Source organism: Panthera leo, chromosome C1 (genome assembly GCF_018350215.1).
Source record: "Panthera leo isolate Ple1 chromosome C1, P.leo_Ple1_pat1.1, whole genome shotgun sequence".
Classification (NCBI taxonomy): domain Eukaryota; kingdom Metazoa; phylum Chordata; class Mammalia; order Carnivora; family Felidae; genus Panthera; species Panthera leo.
In genome coordinates this window covers 61417560-61438692 of record NC_056686.1, presented here as the reverse complement: position 1 = coordinate 61438692, position 21133 = coordinate 61417560, and the positions used below count along the sequence as shown (strand labels likewise).

Here is a 21133-nt window from a genome sequence, read left to right as displayed (position 1 = left end):
ACTCTTTTCTCCTAATCTACTCTCTTGTGGTAAGAGTTTGGCTCCTTTGTTGATGAAACTCCTGGGGAGTGAATTTATAGCAATTGAATGCCTTTTAAAGGATCTGTCCTTAATTAGATATTTGGGCAAAGCCTCTCCCTGCATTTGCCTACTGCTCAAAATAATCAGTATACCACAGGGGCACATTTTGGCGAGATATGTCTTGAACTCTTGCAGTGATATTTTTGGGGTGGCATATTTTGCTACCCTGAAGACACACACATGCACACACCCGCACACTCATACATATGCCATGAGCCCAAATGCAATGAATAAAGAAACAAAGATTAGAGGAAATCACATCTATTCTAGAAACTGACAAAGGGTAACATTTAAATAGAAGATTGCTTCATGGACGTGCTTTTAATCATAGTGAAGATTGTTTTTCAGGTATAATGAAGATGGGACTGAGACCAAGTCAAAGGTAGAAACTAGCTCAGCTTGGCTTTGTGCCATTCTTCATACATATAAGAAAACTATGTGAAGTAGAGGAGATTCTGTAAGTCCTTGTATTTGCCAAGGGTAATAGTGGAACAGTGGCAGATAGGATCCACTGTTACAAGTCACAGAATAAATTTCATGTAGAGGCTTGTTAAAAGACAAAATTCAACTGAGTGTATTTGAAGATCTAATCGGCTTTCCTAAGTGATTCATGAATCAGGCAGCATCCCATTTAGCAGGTATGGAGGAGCTCCAAAGAGGAGTTGAACAAAATGGAAGGTTTTTATATGAAGGAATGTGGGGCAAAGAAGTTATTAGCAAAGAGAAAACATTGTTCCAGGTAAGATCACCATTCCATAGGTAGAAGAGCAGGCAGCGGGTCTTATTAGGTAGATTTACCTCATCTTCCTTTGGGATATGGAGAGGGCCCATGTGACAGATTACCTCATTGGTGCTGACCAGAAAATTCCTGATTGGTTAAGTCTACATTTCTGGGGGAGGCCAAGACTATAATTAGATTAGGTATTAAGCCCTAGTTTGGTAACTTGGCTTGGCACAAGTGACTCTATCTTGAGCCTGTGGTTTTCTCTTTAACAGGAAGGGTTACAATGAATAGTACACTGATAATGAGGTAGGAGTCCTTTGTGATAGGGCAGTCAGGAGCTTCAGAAAGGAGCTGAGTCTCAGCCACATAACTTAACTGAAGTAGTTGACAAGCTAATAGTAAACTCAGTAGGAGAAAGATGACCTTTGACAGAATAGCTTTAACAAGTTGAGAATATATACATGAAAATGATGAGAAAAAAATATAAACCATGGAGGTAAGTTCCAGGATATCTATTATACATAAATAGGAATTTTAGTAGAGAAAATAAAGCAAAATGAGAAGCAATAATCAAAGATCTCTCTCTCTCTCTCTCTCTCTATACATATATATATATATATATATATGTCATGAATCTTAATATGGAGCAAAGTTGGGAAAGAACAACATGTATTTTCTTTAAAAATTGTTGAAGTTCAGCTCTCTAGTCATGGAAGAAGGAAAAAGCAAAAGTCTACTTCAGATGAGATGTTTTAATATATCATTAGGCAAGTTGAGGTGTTGGCAAGTGTAGAGCATGTGAAGCAAAGTGAAAAACATTTGCAAAGGCACATAGGTGAGGCTAGAGCTTGGCATAATCTACTGACAACAAGTAACTTAGTGTTCTTATAGTTTAGAAGACATAGTTGGGCATATGGTTACAAAAACAGGAATATTATAACAAAGGGTGTAATGTGTAATACTAGGGAGATGGCTTTATCTTGTAAGATCTTGGGGAAATATTTAACAATTTAGCATGATCCAATTTTCATACTAGAAAAATCATCATGTATTCTGTAATTTTGGAGTGGAGGCAAATTCAGTATAAAGAAATCAGTGAGGACTGGGCCCTGGTTTATAACAACCGATTTCTTAAATTAGTAGAGGGTATGGATTATAGGGAACAGATTGAAGAGATACTGTTTTGATAGAAATCAGTGAATTTATTAGATGGCAAGGGGAAGGGAGGAATGTGGGCTTATTATTTAGATGAAAAGATGAAGAATAATTTCAGTGACTATATATGTAATGCAGTATGAGGTATGTATTGGGGATGTTTTGAAATGGGTGAGATAATTATTTCAGTTTTTGACATGTAAGTAGAGAAATAGAATTGGAATTTTATAGATTTGTAATTTAAGAGGTAATTCCCAATAGGGGTTATAGCTATGTGGATAATCAGCATATATGAGATGGTAAGATGTAGAAAGGAAGGTGATCATTCAAGGAGAATTAGCAGAGAGGTGAAAAACAAAAGCAAGCCTAAATTATACCAATATTTAAATAGTTTGAAGAAGAAAAGAAACCAGCCAAACATACTGAGAAATAAAAATTTAAAAGGTAGAAAAATTAGGAATATGATGTTATTGCAGCCAGATAAGAATTGAATTACAAAAATAGGTTGATAATGCCAAATTAAGCTTGGAGAACAAATATGACAATGTATAAGTTGCTATTACATAGTGATTTAATAGCCAACCAATAATTGAATGCTAGTTATGGACTAGTAGTTTACTTCATCTTAGAGATATAGGATAAAGAAAGATTTCTTAAACTTAGTTATATTGCAAGTGGGGAAGATCAGTAATTGTGTGTAGCATAAACTCATCAATAAAAAACAAATCAGGACTTAGGAGAGACTTTATTCAAAAGGATTATTGCAAGGGAGGGAAAGGGGCTGGTGCAATAGGGGGAATACTCTAGTTGATCAGTGATCTGCAAACGTCTTTAAGGCTAATCAACAAAGGTTTTTTCTTTTATTGGGAGGAGTAAATAATACTGGAAAGAACTGGTGTGGATAAGTAGGATGAAGGAGAGTGGCATGATCTGACTGTAAATCAAAGAATGTTTTACCTTGAGAGTTGCCTATTTCAGGAAGAGCTGTTAAGAGAGGGTTATGTGGTTGTTCAGGCTGAAGGTGGGCAAAGTTCAGAAACCTAGGGGACAGAGAGGATCTTAGCCAAAGATTGGTTAGTGGGGACAAAGTAGTTTAATCATTAAAAGGCAAGTGAGAATTTAGAGAGTCTGTGTCAGGGCCGTGTCATAGGTACACTAGAGGGGCATCCATGGATGCTATCTAAGTAATCATATGGGGGAAGGGTGCTTTTTTGGAGTAAACCATTTTCTGAAAGGACTGGGTGAGGAAATTCCTTAACCTTTTCTGTTTTCTAGGATCACAGGGCTCAGGTAAAATTCAACATTGTCAAGTGTGACAAATGAGTTGCTGCACAAGATAATATTATAGAAGGATATTGAACTCAGATCAATGTCAATAAAGTCTTTTTGGAGGAAAGAATTGAATCTCCAAAAGACTAAGATAGTGAGACAAGTAATTGAGAAAGGCAGTCAAGAAACTGGAATGGTACCTGTAAAAAGCATTGAGGTTTGATTATTATGTAATTTTCAGGGGTATAAGTGGTTGGATATTGCCATTTTGGAAGGTATCTTATGTATGGCGAAGGGAGGTGAGATTGAGGTGAGAAGATACTAAATCAAGGATTTTGTGTGCTTTCAGTGATGCCAGTGAAATATATGAAGCAAGGATGCCAAATGATCAGATTTGCATTTCAGAAAGTTCACTCTAGCAATAGTGCTTATTGTGGTTCAAAGGGAGTGGGGGAATGGGGATTATTTCAGATGTCAAGACATTTTTAGTAAGTTAAGTGATAAAGACATGAAATAAAGCAATGGCAGAGATTAGAAGAAAAGGGAGAAGTCAGATATTGGGATGTTGAATATATGGGCTCTAGCAGCATTTGGGTATAAAGAAGCATAAGAGAAAAGAGAGCTTAGGGTAGTTCCAGGCTTTCTGAGTTAGGTAACTATGGGCACTAGTGCCATTTACTAAAAACATATAAGAAGGCAGTTCAAAAAGGAAAATTCATGTTTGGGAAAGCTGAATTTAACTGGATATCAGTTTGATCATATTGTTCTATAGCTCTGTAGACAGTTCAGTCCTAGAGCTAGAAATCTGAAAGTCATTAGCACATAGATATATATTGAAGCTATGAATTAGATGCGACCATCTAGAGAGTGTGTTCACTCGAGAAAACACAATGAGAGAATCTTTTCAATGTGACATTAGACCAATGAATGGATAGGTCTTTAAAAAGTCCAAAGTAAACAGAGTTCTACGAAAACTAAGAAGAGTGTTGTATAGAAGCCAAGGGTAGTGTTTCAAGGAGGAATATCCAATCAATGTAAGAAAAGTATCGGGTGCATTGGGAGAGGTAAAATCCAGTAGATTGAGGTACAAGAAAGGAGAAGGTAGGTACAGCAAATATGGAATTCTGATCCAAGAATTTAGGCTTTTTTAATATATTTTTTAAATATTTATTTTTGAGAGACAGAGAGACAGAGAGTGAGTGGGGGAGGGGCAAAAAGAGGGAGAGACACAGAATCGAAGATAGGTTCCAGGCTCGGAGCTGTCACCACAGATCCTGACCTGGGGCTCGAACTCATGAACTGTGAGATCATGACCTGAGCCAAAGTTGGACACTTAACCAACTAAACTACCCAGGCACCCCAAGAATTTAGGCTCTTAATGAAACTTAAATACAAAAGATGGAGGGTTGGGATGTGTATGATTATTTATATGGTTGCATTTTAAAGTTTAATTTATTTTAATTAATTTTTAGTTCATTTGAATTAATCAATTTTAAAGATGGGAGAGGCTACATCATATTAATAGGTAAAGGGATTGTGCCAGTAGAAGATAAGTAATAGTGAAACAGAGATAGATGAGACTTAACAGCAATGGAGTGCCTGTCTTGGATAGGGAAGGATATACTTCTTGTTTTAAGACTAAGTAGAAGGCACTTCTATTCAGAATACATAGGGATATAGATAAATGGGAGTATAATTAAATTTAAGGAATGGAGGAGGGTTAGTTGATGGATTTCAGACCTGATGGCCCTGTTTCGTCTGGGAAAGGTATTTAGGGAGTTCTAGGGAAAAGGCTTAAAGAGTATTGAGAAGAGTACAGAATGTTTGCAGTATCTCCTGTTGGGAATGGAAGTGAGCCAGGGCCAAGTAAAACATTTGATAAGTAGCAATGAATATTTGTAAATATAAATTTGAAGTAGCACTAATCTGCAACGTTTTGTGACTTTTTTTTTCCTGGCAGTACATAGCTGATTGAATGTATAGGCAGAAAAGGGGACATGAAGTGATTAGGTTGATAATTTTCAGGGTAGGTGCCTTAAAAACAATATAAGTTTTAGGTTTTTAGTATATAATCCTTACATTTAAGACATAAGTAAAGTAGCTTTATTTCTAACTAGTCAAATGATCAATAAGGATACAGGGAGTCTATAATCCCAAATCTAAAATTTTGCAGGAACAGAGACCTTAAAGATAATTTCTTTAAAGACAGTATAGAATATTTTTCTTCAGGGGATGAGCTATATCCTAATAAAAGTGTCCAATATTCTAGTTAAGCTGCAACTAAATTTTGAAGTACTGTAAATTATTCTGTGAATCCAACATTTGTCAGTTTCCTATGTGAATCCACAGAATAGTTTTAGACTTTCATTGACTACCTATTCTTGCCACCACCTTTTAAAGACCAACTTGATTATAGCAAAAATTTTATACTTATGATATCAGATTGGAAAAAAGAATCTAGAATGGAGACATTTATCATCATGGGTCTTGCATTTTGTGTAGAAGATTATTTTGTTCTACTAACTCTTGATCTTATGATCTAATGAAATAGATATGAAAATGTATTTATTATTTTACTATTACACCTACAAGACACTTGTGAACATTTTAATAGTTTATATTATTAGACTACCAACTTTAAAATATCCCTTGGAAATTCTTACATGAAATATAAATATTAAATGTATTTTCTTTATACAGGGATCAACCTATGGTGATGAAATTAATAATATCAAATATATTGTTTCAAAAATTAATGAAATTCTGGCTCATAATTCACCAGTTTTGATTGTTCAAAGATGGATACGTGGTTTCTTGGTTAGGAAAAAAATGAGGTATGTTTTCTTTACTATTTGAATATTAAAATAAGATAACAAAATCAGTGATAAGTCAATTTTTTAATAATATATATGTTTGTATTCTCTATCAGAATGGTATTTTATTGACTATTAGAACTTGTTTTAAAGAAAATACCATATACTCTATAGTAATATTATAATATTTAGCATAATAAAAATTGATAATTTTACTTTTTATTTTAAATTTATCATATAAACAGCTAATCAATAGGATTTTTATTAATCATTGTTGGAGTAATTCTGATAGTTTTCTTTTTATTAAACTTAAATATTTCAGTCAAAAACATATTAAATTTCTCTCATATAATGGGATGTAATAGAAATATAAGCCATATACTATATAATGGGATACAATAGAAATATAAATCATGAAACATGAGGATTTCATATTTTGAGGGGATGTGAAGATAATTTTTCTGAAACATCTGCTACCACATCAATCTACATACCCTTTAGTTAGCTGTCTTTTCCTCTCTCTTCATTTCCTGTATTCCTTTCCAATGGCTGGCATTTGCAAACAGGAAAACTTTTCTTGCAAACATCTCTCAGCATTTTAACTAGGGAGATCAGATAGGATACTCTACTATCAACTTATTTGTATTAGTTATGCCAAACATCAAACATATGAAAAAAATAAAGGAACATTCTCATATAGTTTACTCTCCAGATGCTAAATGCAGAGTTCAGAAGACAGAAATGAAATTTGGCCCTGAAAAATAGGCAGGATTAAATAGTTCTTGAGTTGGGCAGTGGGCATGGCCTGAGAAAGTAAAATTAGAAAGTTCCAATGAAATGATATTCAACATTCTCTGGTGAGGCTGAGAGAATGTTCTCCGGCATTAGCCTGAATGTGCTAAATCACAGGGCAATAGTGCCGATAAAGAGGTAAGTATGAGGAACAAGTAGCAAATCTGACCATAACTTCCTTCTTCTGAGGAAGAAGTTCCATTTACTCTTCAAACCAAGTCAAAGAGAGAGTGAGCTCAAAAGTGGGGGCACATAAAATGATTTGGAATAAAAGATGTGGGAAAGTTTTTAGGCAGTTACTGATAGGTACATATTTTTTCTATCTCATGTTCCACTTAAATTTAGTATGCATTTTACATGAAATAAGTGTCTAATGAAAGGGACCTGTCTTTATGCCCCCAGATTGAGTTTTTCTCTCTTAGATCAAGATTTCCTCTAATACTCATGTAGCATGAGATAAAAACCTTGTGCATGGAAACAATTTCTGAAAATTTAGTATGTGTGAACAGAGTTTGAATGAGCTTTGTGGAAAGAGATTTCAGTAATGGTAATAGATCACAGTGGTTCAAGGCAGACTGATTTTGATTATTTTTCTCTTTAAAATGTTGTTCCATTAGTCCCCTTACTTAACTGCTCTGAGCCTGAGTTTCCTCATATGTCGAATGGTAGAGAGCAGGGGCTAAAAGCAGGACTTATTTCACTCTTTGCTTGTGGGAATTAAAATCATGAATATAAAGCATAGCTCAATCTTACTGGCTGCTATATTTTAAATATCATCACTGTTGTTATATCTGTGCTCTCTGCATTATTTGATTCCATGGGAAACATACTCTGTATCTTTTCTTTTTTGATTCTTTCTCCCTTTTAATTACATTTATGACAGCATATACATAGTAATCTTTCAAAAATATAAATCTGATTTGATTCACCAACTTAAAATCCTTCAATCGCTCCTAGTTTTTTTTAGGGCAAATGGCTGGGATATTTGCCCCTACAATGTTCATAACGTACTGTCATTATCACTAGCACTTACCATGCTATATTGCAGTTGTCTATATAATTATCTATATCTCCAGATGTACTGTACATTCTGAATCTCTAGCATAAACAGAGTGCTTGACATATGTTAGGTGTTCAAAACATACTTTGCACAGTTGATAAATACATAAATAAATGGATTGTGAAAACTAGAATCAGAAAAGTAGGTCTGGATTCATCTATGGGAAAATGAAAACAGAAAGGAAGTGGGAAACATGCAAAGCTACTCTGAGAAGTGCCTATGGATTCCCCCAACCTAAAGGTACAAGTGATTAGTCCTATCATATGTCTATTTCTAGCTATGAGAGGTATCTCACCACAGCCAAATACTTTGCACTTTGCTTGGAAACTGTTCACTTAAACTGCTTGAAATTTTATATACAGCCTTGAAATATCATATACGGCCTGAAATTAGAAAACTGTTAAGATTAATGCTATTTTAAAGTGATGGTGCTTCTAATAGGGATGATACAGTGCAAAGGAGGTATACTTTTTATTTTTATTTTTTTTTTAATTTTAATCCAGTATAATTAACATAAGATATCAGTTTCAGGTGCACAACACAGTGGTTCAGTCATTCCACAAACTACTCAGTGCTCATCATGATAAGTGTACTCTTAATCTCTTGCACTTATTTTACCCATTTATCCACCCAACTTAAGTTCCCTCTGGTAACCATCAGTTTGCTCTGAATAGTTAAGAGTCTGTTTCTTGGTTTGTCTCTCTCTCTCTCTTTCTCTCTCTCTTTTTTTTTTTTTGTTCATTTGTTTTGTTTCTTAAATTCCACATATGACTGAAAACATAATGGTATTTGTCTTTCTCTGACTGGCTTATTTCGCTTAGCTTTATACCCTCCAGATCCATCCATGCTGCTGTAGAAGGCAAAATTTCATGGCTGAGTAATTGTGTGTGTGTGTGTGTGTATGTGTGTGTGTGTGTGTGTGTGTGTACGTGTACTTTTTACTTTTATTTTATCCATTCGTCTATCAATAGACACTTTGGCTGCTTCCATAATTTGGCTATTGTAAATAATGCAGTAAACATAGGAGTGCATATATATCTTTTCAAATTAGTGTTTTCACACTCAGGGTAAATAGTAGTGTGATTACTGGATCACGTGTTAATTCTAATTTTAAGTTTTAGAAGAACTTCCGTAGTGTTTTCTGCAGTGGCTGCACTAGGTTGCATTCCCACCAACAGTACATGAGGGTTCCTTTTTCTCCACATCTTTGCCAATATCTGTTTCTGATGTTTTTGATGTTAGTCATTCTGACAGGTTTGAGGTGATATTTCATTGTAGTTTTGATTTGCATTTCACTGACAATGAGTCATATTGTGTGTCTTTTTATGTGTTTGTTGGCCATCTGTATGTCTTCTTTGGAGAAATGTCTGTTCATGTCTTCTGCCCGTTTTTAATTGAATTATTAGGGGTTTTTTTGGATGATGGATAGTTTAAGTTCTTTATATATTTTGGGTACTACACCTTTACCAGATATGTCACTTGCAAATATCTTCTCCCATTCAGTGGGTTATCTTTTGGCTTTGTTGATTGTTTCCTTTGCTTTGGAGAAGATTTTTATTTTGATGAAGTCACAATGGTTTATTTTGCTTTTGTTTCCCTTGCCTCAGAGGACAGATCTAGAAAAATGTTGCTATGGCCAATGTCAGAGACATTACTTCCTATACTCTCTTCTAGGATTTTTATGGTTTCAGGCCTAATATTTAGGTCTTTATGCACTTGGAATTTATTTTTGTGTATGTTATAAGAAAGTGGTCCAGTTCTCCCAACACCATTTGTTGAAGAGACTGTCTTTTTCCAATTGCATATCCTTTTATGCTTTGTTGAATTTTACTTGACCATTTAATCGTGGGTTTATTTCTAGGCTCTCAATTGTAACCCACTGATCCCTCTGTCTATTTCTGTGTCAAAACTATACTGTTTTGATGACTACAGCTTTACAGTATATCTTGAAATCTGGAATTGTGATACTTCCAGTGTTGTTCTTTTTCAAGATTGCTCTGGCTTTTCAGGGTCTTTTGTGGTTCTATACAAATTTTAGGGTTGTTTTAGTTCTGTAAAAAATGCTGTCTGTATTTTGATAGGGATTGCATTAAATCTGTAGATTGCTTTGGGTGGTATGGAGATTTTTTTAATATGAAATTTACTGTCAAATTGGGTTTCCATACAACACCCAGTGCTCATCCCAACAGGTGCCCTCCTCAATGCCCATCACCCACTTTCCCCTCCCTCCCACCCCCCATCAACCCTCAGTTTATTCTCAGTTTTTAAGAGTCTCTTATGGTTTGCCTCCCTCCCTCTCTAACTTTTTTTCCCCCTTCCCCTCCCCCATGGTCTTCTGTTAAGTTTACATAAGAGTGAAAACATATGGTATCTGTCTTTCTCTGTATGACTTATTTTACTTAGCATAACACTCTCCAGTTCCATCCATGTTGCCACAAAAGGCCATATTTCATTCTTTCTCCTTGCCAAGTAGTATTCCATTGTATATATAAACCACAACTTCTTTATCCATTCATCAGTTGATGGACATTTAGGCTGTCTCCATAATTTGGCTATTGTTGGAAGTGCTGCTATAAACATTGGGGTACAAGTGCCCCTATGTATTAGCACTTCTGTATCCCTTGGGTAACTTCCTAGCAGTGTTATTGCTGGGTCATAGGGTAGATCTATTTTTAATTTTCTGAGGAACCTCCACACTGTTTTCCGGAGTGGCTGCACCAGTTTGCATTCCCACCAACAGTGCAGGAGGGTTCCTATTTCTCCACATCCTCTCCAGCATCTATAGTCTCCTGATTTGTTCATTTTAGCCACTCTGACTGGCGTGAGGTGATATCTCAGTGTAGTTTTGATTTGTATTTCCCTGATGAAGAGTGATATTGAGCATCTTTTCATGTGGCTGTTGGCCATCTGGATGTCTTCTTTAGAGAAGTGTCTATTCATGTCTTCTTCCCATGTCTTCACTAGATTATTTGTTTTTTGGGTGTGGAGTTTGGTGAGTTCTTTATAGGTTTTGGATACTAGCCCTTTGTCTGATACATCATTTGCAAATATCTTTTCCCATTCCGTCGGTTGACAATATTTGTTTCCCCAATCCATGAGCATGGATTATCTTTACATTTGTTTGTGTCATCTTCAGTTTCACCAGTATTTTATAGTTTTCAGAGTACAGGTCTTTCACTTCCTTTGTTAAGTTTATTGCTAGATATTTTACTATTTGTGGTGCAATTGTAAATGGGATTGTTTTCTTAATTTCTCATTCTACTATCGCATTGTTAGGGTATAGGAATCCAATGGATTCCTGAATATTGGTTTTGTATCCTGTGACCTTATTGAATTTATTGATCAGTTCTAGTAGGTTTTTGATTGAGTCTTTAGCATTTTCTATATATAGTATCATGTCATCTGTAAAAAAGAGAAAGTTTTACTTCCTCCTTACCAATTTGGATGGCTTTTGTTGATTTTTCATGTTTGATTGCTGTGGCTAGGACTTCCAGTACTATGCTGAATAAAAGTGGTGAAAGTGGACATCCTTGTCCTGTTCCTGATCTTAGGGGGAAATCTCTCAGATTTGCACCATTCAGTAAGATATTAGCTATGGGTTTTTATTTTATGCCACTTATTATGTTGAGGCATATTTCCTCTGCACCTACTTTGTTGAGGGTCTTTTTCATGAGTTGATGTCATACTTTGTCAAATGCTTTTTCTGTATCTAGTGAAATGATCATGTGTTTTTTATCCTTTCTCTTGTTGATGTGATTTATCAAATTGGCTAAATTGTGAATATTGAACAACTCTTGCATCCTGGGAATAAATCCCACTTGATGGTGTGATTAATTTTTTTTCTAAGGTATTGTTGGATTCAGTTGCTAATATTTTGTTGAGGATTTACCTGTAGTTCTCTTTTTTGTGATGTTTTTATCTGGCTTTGGTATCAAGGTAATGTTGGTTTCATAGAATGAATTTGGAGATTTTCCTTCCTCTTCTATTTTTTGGAATTGTTTGTGAAGAATAGCTATTAACTCTTCCTTACATGTTTAGTAGAATTCACTGGTGAAGTCTTGGACTTTTGTTTGTTGGTAGTTTTCTGATTAGCAATTCAATTTCATTCTTGGTAATCCTCCTCAAAATTTCTAATTCTTCCTGATTCAGTTTTGGGAAATTGTATGATTCTAAGAATTTATTTATTTCTTCTAGATTGTCCCAATTTGTTGGCATATAATTTTTCATAATTTTCCCTTAAAATCCTTTGTATTTCTGTGGTGTCAGTTATTATGTCTCCTCTTTCATTTCTAATTTTGTTTATTTGAATCCTTCTCTCTCTCTTTCTCTCTTGCTCACATGAGTCTGGCTAACATTTATCAATTTTGTCCATCTTTTCAAAGAGTCAGTTCTTAGTTTCACTGATCTGTTCTATTTTTTTTAAGTTCTATTTCATTTATTTCTGTTCTAATTTTCAATATTTCCTTCTACTTTTTTTATCTTTTTCTCTACCTCCTTTAGGTGCAAGATTATGTTGTTTATTTGAGATTTTTCTTTCTATTTGAGGTATTTTATAGTTTCATAGTGTTGTGGCCAGAAAGATACATGGTATGGCTTCAGTCTTTTTGAATAAGTTGAGACTTGTTTTGTAGACTAACATGTGATCTCTTCTGGAGACTGTTCTGGGTGCACTTGGAAAGACTATGTATTCTGCTGTTTTAGGATAGAATGTTCTGAATGTATCTGTTAGATTCATGTGGCCCAATGTGTCATTCAAAGCCACTGAATGATTCTTGTTGATTTTCTATTGGTGATCTATCCATTGATATAAGTGAGGTATTAAAGTCCCCTACTATTATTGTATTATTATTGATTTCTTCCTTTATGTTTATTATTAGCCCTTTATGTATTTGAGTGCCTGCATGTTGGGTGCATAAATATTTAAATTATTATATCTTCTTGTTGGATTGTTTCCTTTATGATTATATAGTGTCCTTGTCTCTTGTTACAGCCCTTGATTTAAAGTATATTTTGTCCATTGTATTGCCACCCCAGCTTTCTTTTCACTTCCATTTGTATGATAAATGCTTTTCCATCCCTTCACTTTTAATCTGGCTTTATCTTTGGGCCTGAAATGATATAGTTGGGTCTTGCTTATTTATCCATTCTGTTACTGTAAGCCTTTTGATTGATTAGTCCATTTATATTCAAAGTAATTATTGATAGGTATGTAGTTATTGACCTTGTGTTAAATGTTTTATGGTTGTTTTTTGTAGTTCTCTTCTGTTCCTTTGTCTCTTGCTCTCTTTTATAAGTTTATTGGCTTATTTTTAGTGATATACCTGGATTCCTTTAGTGATATACCTGGATGCCTTTCTCTTTATTTATTTTTGTATATCTATGACCATTTTTTGATTTGTGTTTAAAGTTACTATTAGGTAGTGTATATTAAGTTGATGATTGCTTAATTTCAAAACCATTTTAAAGGCACTAAATTTTTACTCCTCCCCCCTCCCACTTTTTAGATATATGTTGCCTTACTTTACCTCCTTTTATTTTGTGAATTGCTTGACTGATTTTTATAGATATATTTAATTTTACTGCTTTTGTTGTTCCTACTTTTCTTACTCTTGCTTATGTCGTTCCACTAAAAGAGTCCCCTTTAACATTTCTTACAAAGCTTGTTTAGTGGTGATGAATTTCTTTAACTTTTGTTTGCCTGGGATACTCTTTATCTCTCTTTCTATTCTAAATGATAGCCTTACTGCATAGAGTATTCTCGGTTGTAGATATTTTTCTTTTAGCACTTTGAATATATCATAACACTCTCTTCTAGCCAGCAAAGTTTCTGCTGAAAAAAAAATCAGCTTAATAGCTTTGTGGGGTTTCCCTTGTATGTAACTATTTTCTTTTCTCTTGCTGCTTTTAAAATTCTCTATTTATCTCTACTCTTTGCCATTTTAATTACTATGTAGGCACCTCCTTGGGTTGATTTTGTTGGGGGCTCTCTGTGCTTCCTGGATCTGGATTTTTGTTTCCTTCACCAGATTTGGGATTTTTTCAGCTATTATTTCTTTAAATAAATTTTCTGCCCCCTTTTCTCTCTTTTCTTTTGCTGAGATCCTATAATGTGAAGGTTAATATGCTTGATGGTGTTGCTGATTCCCCTTAGTCTGTTTTCATTTAAAAAATTTTTTCCTCTTTTCTGTTCAGCTTGATTGCTTTCATTATTCTGTCCTCAAAGTCACTGATCCCTTTTTCTGGTTCCTCTAGTATTTATTCCATCTAGTGTATTTTTAATTTCAGTTATAGATTTCTTCATTTGTACACTTTTTCCCCCCGTCTCTTTGTTGAGGGTCTCACTGAGGTCCTCCACTCTTTTCTCAAGTCCATTGAGTATCTTTATGACCACTACTTTAAATTCTCTATCAAGAATATTGCTTATATCCATTTCATTTAGCTCTTTTGCTATGATTTTGTCCTGTCCTGTTCTTTCATTTGAGACATATTCCTCTGTCTCTTCCTTTTGTCTAACTTTCTATGTGTATTTCTATGTTAGGAAAGTCAACCACATATCCTACATTTGAAAGTAGAGGCCTTATGAAGAAGAGGTCATATAGTGCCCTGGAGTGCAATGTCCACTGTTCACTAGAACTTGGCACTTCAGGGGTGTCTCCTATGTGTATGGTATGCACCCTACTGTTTTGCATGAGCCACATTTGCCTTCAGTTCAGTCATCTGCAGTGGCTCTCTTTGCCTGTATGGAGCAGGATTTGGTCCTTTGTTGCCTTCAGTTCAGTCATCTTCAATGGCTCTCTTTGCTTGTTTGGAGCAGGATTTGGTCTTATGTTGTTGGAGCCATCTTGTATTTGAATTGAATCAGACCAGGCAATTGCCAGAACTGTGGGAGCATTAAACTGCAGGGCACTTTCCCTGTGTTGTCCCCTGAGAAGCTTTCATTGGTGGGTGGGGCCCAAAGTCAGATTAGATGTCTGTCTCCATCCCACTGCTGAGGCTGCAGTTGAACTGGTGTGTGTTACTTTCTTCCCCTCTCCCTTGGGCAATAGTCACTTTCAGATGATGCTGATCCTTGTCAAGTTTGTTTGTGCAGTGCCGAGTTGTGGCAGTGCTTTGGGTGCACTCCTGCCAAGGGTATATTGGATGGGGAGGGTCTGCAAGGGAGTGCAAGGATGAAGTATGCAGTGTTAGCAAGGTCTGGGCTAGTCTACTCTAGGAGGGGACCTGCAGTCACCTCAGGAAATTCCTGCTGAGGCTGGGCTGGAGACGTGGGTCTGCAGAAGAGCACAGGAGCAGGGCACACTGTCAGCAAGCTAGGTGAAGAGTGTTTAGGCTGTGCTGGTTCCCACAAATATCCCTGTATCTAGGATGTGGAGTGGGGAAGGGAAGGATCTGTTTCCAATGGCAGACAGCTGTTATGTTTTGGACATTTGTGTTTAGTTATAAACAAATGATTTTCCTCCCTCTCTGTTTTTATTTTATTTTTCCTTCCCTTCCCTTATGTTTATCTGTTGTTTCTTTAATTCCGTGTATGCGTGAAATCATTTATTTGTCTTTCTGTGACTGACTTCTTTTGCTTAGCGTAATACACTCTAGTTCATCCACATTGTTGCAAATGGCAAGATTTCATTCTTTTTGATTGCTGGGTGCATTGTGTACACACACACATACACACACACCCCACATCTTCTGAATCCATTCATCAGTTGATGGACATTTGGGCTCTTTCCATAAGTTGGCTATTGTTGATAGTGCTGCTGTAAACATTGGGGTGCATGAATCCCTTCAAATCAGCATTTTTGTATCCTTTGGATAAATACCTCGTAGTGCAGTTGCTGGGTCATAGGATAGTTCCATTTTTAATTTTTTGAGGAACCTCCATACTGTTATCCAGAGTTGTTGTACCAGTTTGCATCCCACCAACAGTGCAAAAGTGTTCCCCTTTCTCTGCATCCTTGCTGACATCTGTTTCCTGATTTGTTCATTTTAGCCATTCTGACAGGTGTGAGGTGGTATCACATTGTGGTTTTGATTTGTATTTCCCTGATGATGGGTGATGTTGAGCGTCTTTTTATGTGTCTGAGTCTTCTTTGGAAAAGTGTCTGTTCATGTCTTCTGCCCTTTTCTCCACTGGATTATTTGTTTTTTGTTTTTTTGTTTTTTTTTTTTTTTTTGGCGGGGGGTGTTGAGTTTGGTAAGTTCTTTATAGATTTTGGATACTAACCCTTTATCTGATATGTCATTTGCAAATATCTTCTCCTATTCCATTGGTTGCCTTTTAGTTTTGTTGACTGTTTCCTTCATTGTGCAGAAGCTTTTTATTGTGTAAGAGACTCTTAAATACAGAGAACAAACTGAGGGGTGCTGGATCAGAGAAGGGTGGAGGGATGTGTTAAATAGATGATGGACATCATGGAGGGCACATTTAGGGATGAGCATTGGGTATCATATGTAAGAGATAAATCACTGGGTTCTACTCCTGCAACCGAGACTACACTGTGTATCAACTAACTTAAATTTAAAAAAAAAGAAGAAATGAAACTATGCATGGAAATTTGCACATGTCAAGTTCTGTTGTTTAACCTATTCCAAATTCTGTGCTCTTTACTTTTCTATGTTTTCTGAAGAACCCCAGTCTTTTTAGTAGGGAATTGTTTTTGGAAACAAGTATCTGGGAATTGGATATGTTCATTGTTACTAGAGTGTCGTTTCCTAGGCCATTTTGGCAGACAGAATAGGAAATGGTTTATCTTTCACGTCATGAATTCATACTGACACCTCTAATGCTAATCCAAGAAGGGGGTTCTGTACTTCTCTCTACTTTCTATACTTTCTGTACTTTCCTTCCACATGTGACTTTTGGTTGCCAACATTATCAGTAATTTTGCTCATTAGCTTAATTCCAGTGGACACAAACAGTTTAGAATTGCTATACATAAATTACTTTCAACTGAGAACATATTTAATAAAGTTAAAATATATTGAAGATATTTTTTGTATTTATTCTGGAGATGTATATTTAAAATAATTGTTGAATAGGTACTTAGTGTTATCATAGTATATTATTAGCTCCTTTTCTAATAATTTTATTTCCTTTCAATTTTAAAATATCTATTTTCATCTTTTATTTCTCCCTTAAGGCATCTTCTGTTTATTATGCTCCTTCTAGTTTAGTATTTATTTCTAAAATGAATTTTAACATTCTGGTTCTTTTCTGAATCTTATCATTGTATTTCTAAACTTGTCTACTTCTAGTTTATGTGGTCTTGTATGCCTTTTATCATTTTCTTCATACCTTTTAGTTTATATTTTTTAAAAATAAGACTTTATTTTATTTTGGAGAAGTTTAAGTTACATATCAATATTAAACAGAAGGTACAGAGATTTCTAATATACTCCCAACCTCTACTCATTTATAGCCTCTCCCATTATAAACATTCCCCATCAGACTGTGGTACCTTTGTTAAAACTGATGAACTTAAATTGGCACGTAGTGATACCCCAAAGCCCATAGTTTACATTATAATATACTCTGTGTTATATATTCTATGGCTTGGACACATGTATAATGGTATGCATTATCATTATTGAATTATATAGTGTATTTTCTCTGCCTCCAAAAATTCTTTTCCTCTTCCTGTTCATTTCTCTTTCCACCTCTAACCCCTGGAAGCCCTGATTTTTTATTGTCTCCATGGATTTGCCTATTCTAGAATATCATATGGTTGCAGTCATACAATATGTAGACATTTCAAATTGACTTTCACTTAGTAACATGCATTTAAGGTTTCTCCTTGTGTTTTCATGGCTTGATAAGCTCATTTATTTTTAGAGCTGAATAATATCCCATTGTCTGGATGTACCTGTTTTTATCCATTCCCCTTCTGAAGAACATATTGGTTACTTTCAAGTTTTGACAATTACGAATAAAGCTGCTATAAACATCCATGTACAGGTTTTGGTGTGGACCTAAGTTTTCAACACCTTTGGATAAATACCAAGGAACATGATTGCTGGACTGTATGGAAAAATTTATTTAGTTTTATAAGAAACTGCCAAACTCTTTTCCAAAGTGACTGTATCATTTTGAATACCCACCAGCAGCGAATGAGGGTTTCTGGTTCATTGCTTCCTTGCCACTATTTGCTATTGTCATTGTTTCAGATTTGGGCTATTTTAATAGATGTGTAGTGGTATCTCATTGCTATTTTAATTTGCATTCTACTGATTTGCATATGATATCTACTGATTTGATTTGCATTTTCATATGTTTATTTTCTAAAGAAAGTGTTTTATTATTATTTTTAAATGTTTATTTATTTTTGACAGAGAGAGACAGAGCGTGAACAAGGGAGGGACAGAGAGAGAGGGAGACCAGAATCCAAAGCAGGTTCCAGGCTCTAGCTGTCAGTGCAGAGCCTGATGTGGGGCTTGAACCCACCAATCCTGAGATCATGACCTGAGCTGAAGTCAGTTGCTTATCTGATTGAGCCACCCAGGTGTCCCCCATATGTTTATTTTCTATCTGTAAACCTTCTTTGGTGAGATGTTACTTAAGGTATCTGACCCTTTTTTAAACTGTATTGTTTTCTTACTGTTGAATTTTAAGAATTCTTTGTTAATTTTGGAAAACAGTTCTTTATTAAGTATGTCTTTTGAAAATAGTTTCTCCTAATCTATAGTTTGTCTTCTCATTCTCTTGACTTTGTCTTTTGCAGAGCAGAAGTTTTTAATTTTAAGGAAATCAAGCTTATCAATTTTTTTTCTCATAGATTGTGTCTTTGGTGTTGCATCTAAAAAGTCTTTGTCATATCCAAGGTAATCTAGTTTTTCGCCAATGTTATATCTTGTAAGAGTTTTATAGCTTTGCATTTTACATTTAGGTCACAGATCCATTTTGATTATTTTCAAGAAAGAAATAATGAGGTTTGTATCTGGATTCATTTATTTATTTTTTGCAAATGGATGTTCCAGCATATTTCTTGATGAGTCTGTCTTTGTTGCGTTGTATTGTCTTTGTTCCTTTGTCAATGATTAGTTGACTCTATTTATATATGTTTATTTCTGAGGTCTCTATTCTGTTCCATTGATCTATTTATCTGTTCTTTTGCTAATACCTCCATGTCTTGATTACTGTAGCTTTTTAGTAATCTTGAAGTTGGATAATGTCAGTCCTTCAATTTTGTTCTTCCATGTTGTATTACTGAGTCTGGGTTCTTTATGCCTTTCAGTGGAAGCTTTAAGATCAGTGTGTCGCTCTCCACAAAATAATCTACTGGGATTTTGATCTTGCATTGAATCTATAGATAAATTGGGAAGAACTAAAATCTTGACAATAGTGACTTTTCCTTTCTATGAAACATTAAATCTCTCATTTATTTAATTCTTCGTTGATTTTGTTCATCAGATTTTTGTATGTAGTTTTCCTCAAATAGATCTTATACATATTTATTAGATTTGAACCTAAATACTTAATTTTCAGGTGTACTAATGTATGGTATTATGTTTTGCTCTTTCATTGTTGGTACATCAGAAAGTGATTGAATTTTGTGCATTAACCTTGTATTTTTCAACCTTGCTATAATTGCTATTTAGTGCCTGGAGGTTTTTTGTTTGTTTGTTTGTTTATTTGTTTGTTTATTTGTCAGGTTTTGTTTTTTTTTTAGATTTTCTACATAGACAATCATTCACAAAGAAAGGCAATTTTTTCCTTTTCAGTCTATATACCTTCAATATTCTTTTCTTGTCTTGTTGTATTAGCTAGAACTTCCAGTACAGATGTTGAAAAGGAGTGGTGAGAGGTCATCCTTACCTTGGACCTCATCTTAGAGAGAAAGCTTCTAGTTTTGCATTTTTAAGTCTGATATCAGCGGTAAAGATTTTTGGTACATATTATTTTTATTTATTTATCTATCTATTTATTTATTTATTTATTTATTTATTTATTTATTTATTTATTTATTTTTATGTTTTATTTATTTTTGAGATAGATAGAGAGAGAGAGAGACAGACAGACAGAGAGAGCTCAAGCAGGAGAGGGCAGAGAGAGGGAGACACAGAATCTAAAGCAGGCTCCAGGCTCTGAGCTGTCAGCACAGAGCCCAATGTGGGGCTTGAACTCATGAACTGTGAGATCATGACCTAAGCTGAAGTCAGACACTTAACCTATTGAGCCACCCAGGTGTCCCAATGGTAGATACTATTTTTAACATGTTGAGGGAATTCTCCTTTATTCCTATCTTTCTGAGAATTTTTAGCATGAATAGGTATTGAATTTTGTTAAATGTTTTTTCTGCATCTATTGATTAGGATCATCTGATTGTTTCCTTCCCTCCCTCCTTTCTTCCCTTCCTCCTTTCTCCCTCCCTCTTTTTCTTTCTTTCTTTCTTTCTTTCTTTCTTTCTTTCTTTCTTTCTTTCTTTCTTTCTTTCCCTGTTTATTTAATGGATTTAATGAATTGATTTTTGAATGTTTAACCAGCCTTGCATACCAGGGATAAATCCATTTGTGTAGTAGTGTATGATTCCTTTTATATATTGTTGGATTTGATTTGCTAGTATTTCATTTAAAATGTTTACATCTATGTTTCTGCATGATATTGGTCTGTGGCTTTTTCTTGTATGTCTTTGTCTACTTTTCATATTAGTGCAGCTGGCTTTATAGAAGAGTTAGGGAGACTGTTCCTATCCACTAGAAGAAATTGTAGAGAATTCATATAATTTCTTTTTTTTTTTTATTTATTCATTTTGAGTAAGAGAGAGCACACACTATCTGGGGAAGGGCAGAGAGACGGGAGAGAGAGAATTCCAAGCAAGCTCCATGTTGTCATTATGGAACCTGATCTGGGGGGGCTTGAATCTGAGCCAAAATCAATAGTCTCTTACTTAACCAACTGAGCCATCTGGGTGACCCTCCTCTTATTTTCATTTCTTTTCCTTCTTTCCTTCTTTTCCTTTCATTCGTTCTACTTTGAGTTTAATTTGCCTTTTTTTTTTTCTAGTTTCATAAGGTGGAAGCTGAGATTACTGCTTTTTTGCTTTTTGTTCTTTTTTAACATATGCTGCCAATGCTATACATTTCACTCTAAGTACTACTATCACTGCATTCCACAAATTTTGATAAGTTGTGTTTTCATTTTTAGTTCAAAATATCTTAAAATTTCCCTGAAGATTTCTTCTCTGACCCTTACATTATTTAAAAGTATGTCATTTTTCTCTCTGTATCTTGAAAATTTCCAGGTAT

At 34.9% G+C, this 21133-nt stretch overlaps 1 protein-coding gene across 3 annotated transcripts in view; it reads left to right on the top strand.

Annotated features, from left to right (window-relative positions):
* LRRIQ3 (leucine rich repeats and IQ motif containing 3) overlaps nt 1-21133 on the top strand; it is a 219520-nt gene that overhangs the window by 48930 nt on the left and 149457 nt on the right. For all 3 annotated transcript variants that reach the window (XR_006206379.1, XM_042952923.1, XM_042952922.1), the window contains one exon: nt 5930-6063. Coding sequence is in view for 2 of the 3 variants with exons in the window: in XM_042952923.1 (XP_042808857.1) it covers nt 5930-6063 (134 nt within the window). In the remaining variant the exon portion in view is untranslated. The remainder of the gene's footprint in view (nt 1-5929; nt 6064-21133) is intronic.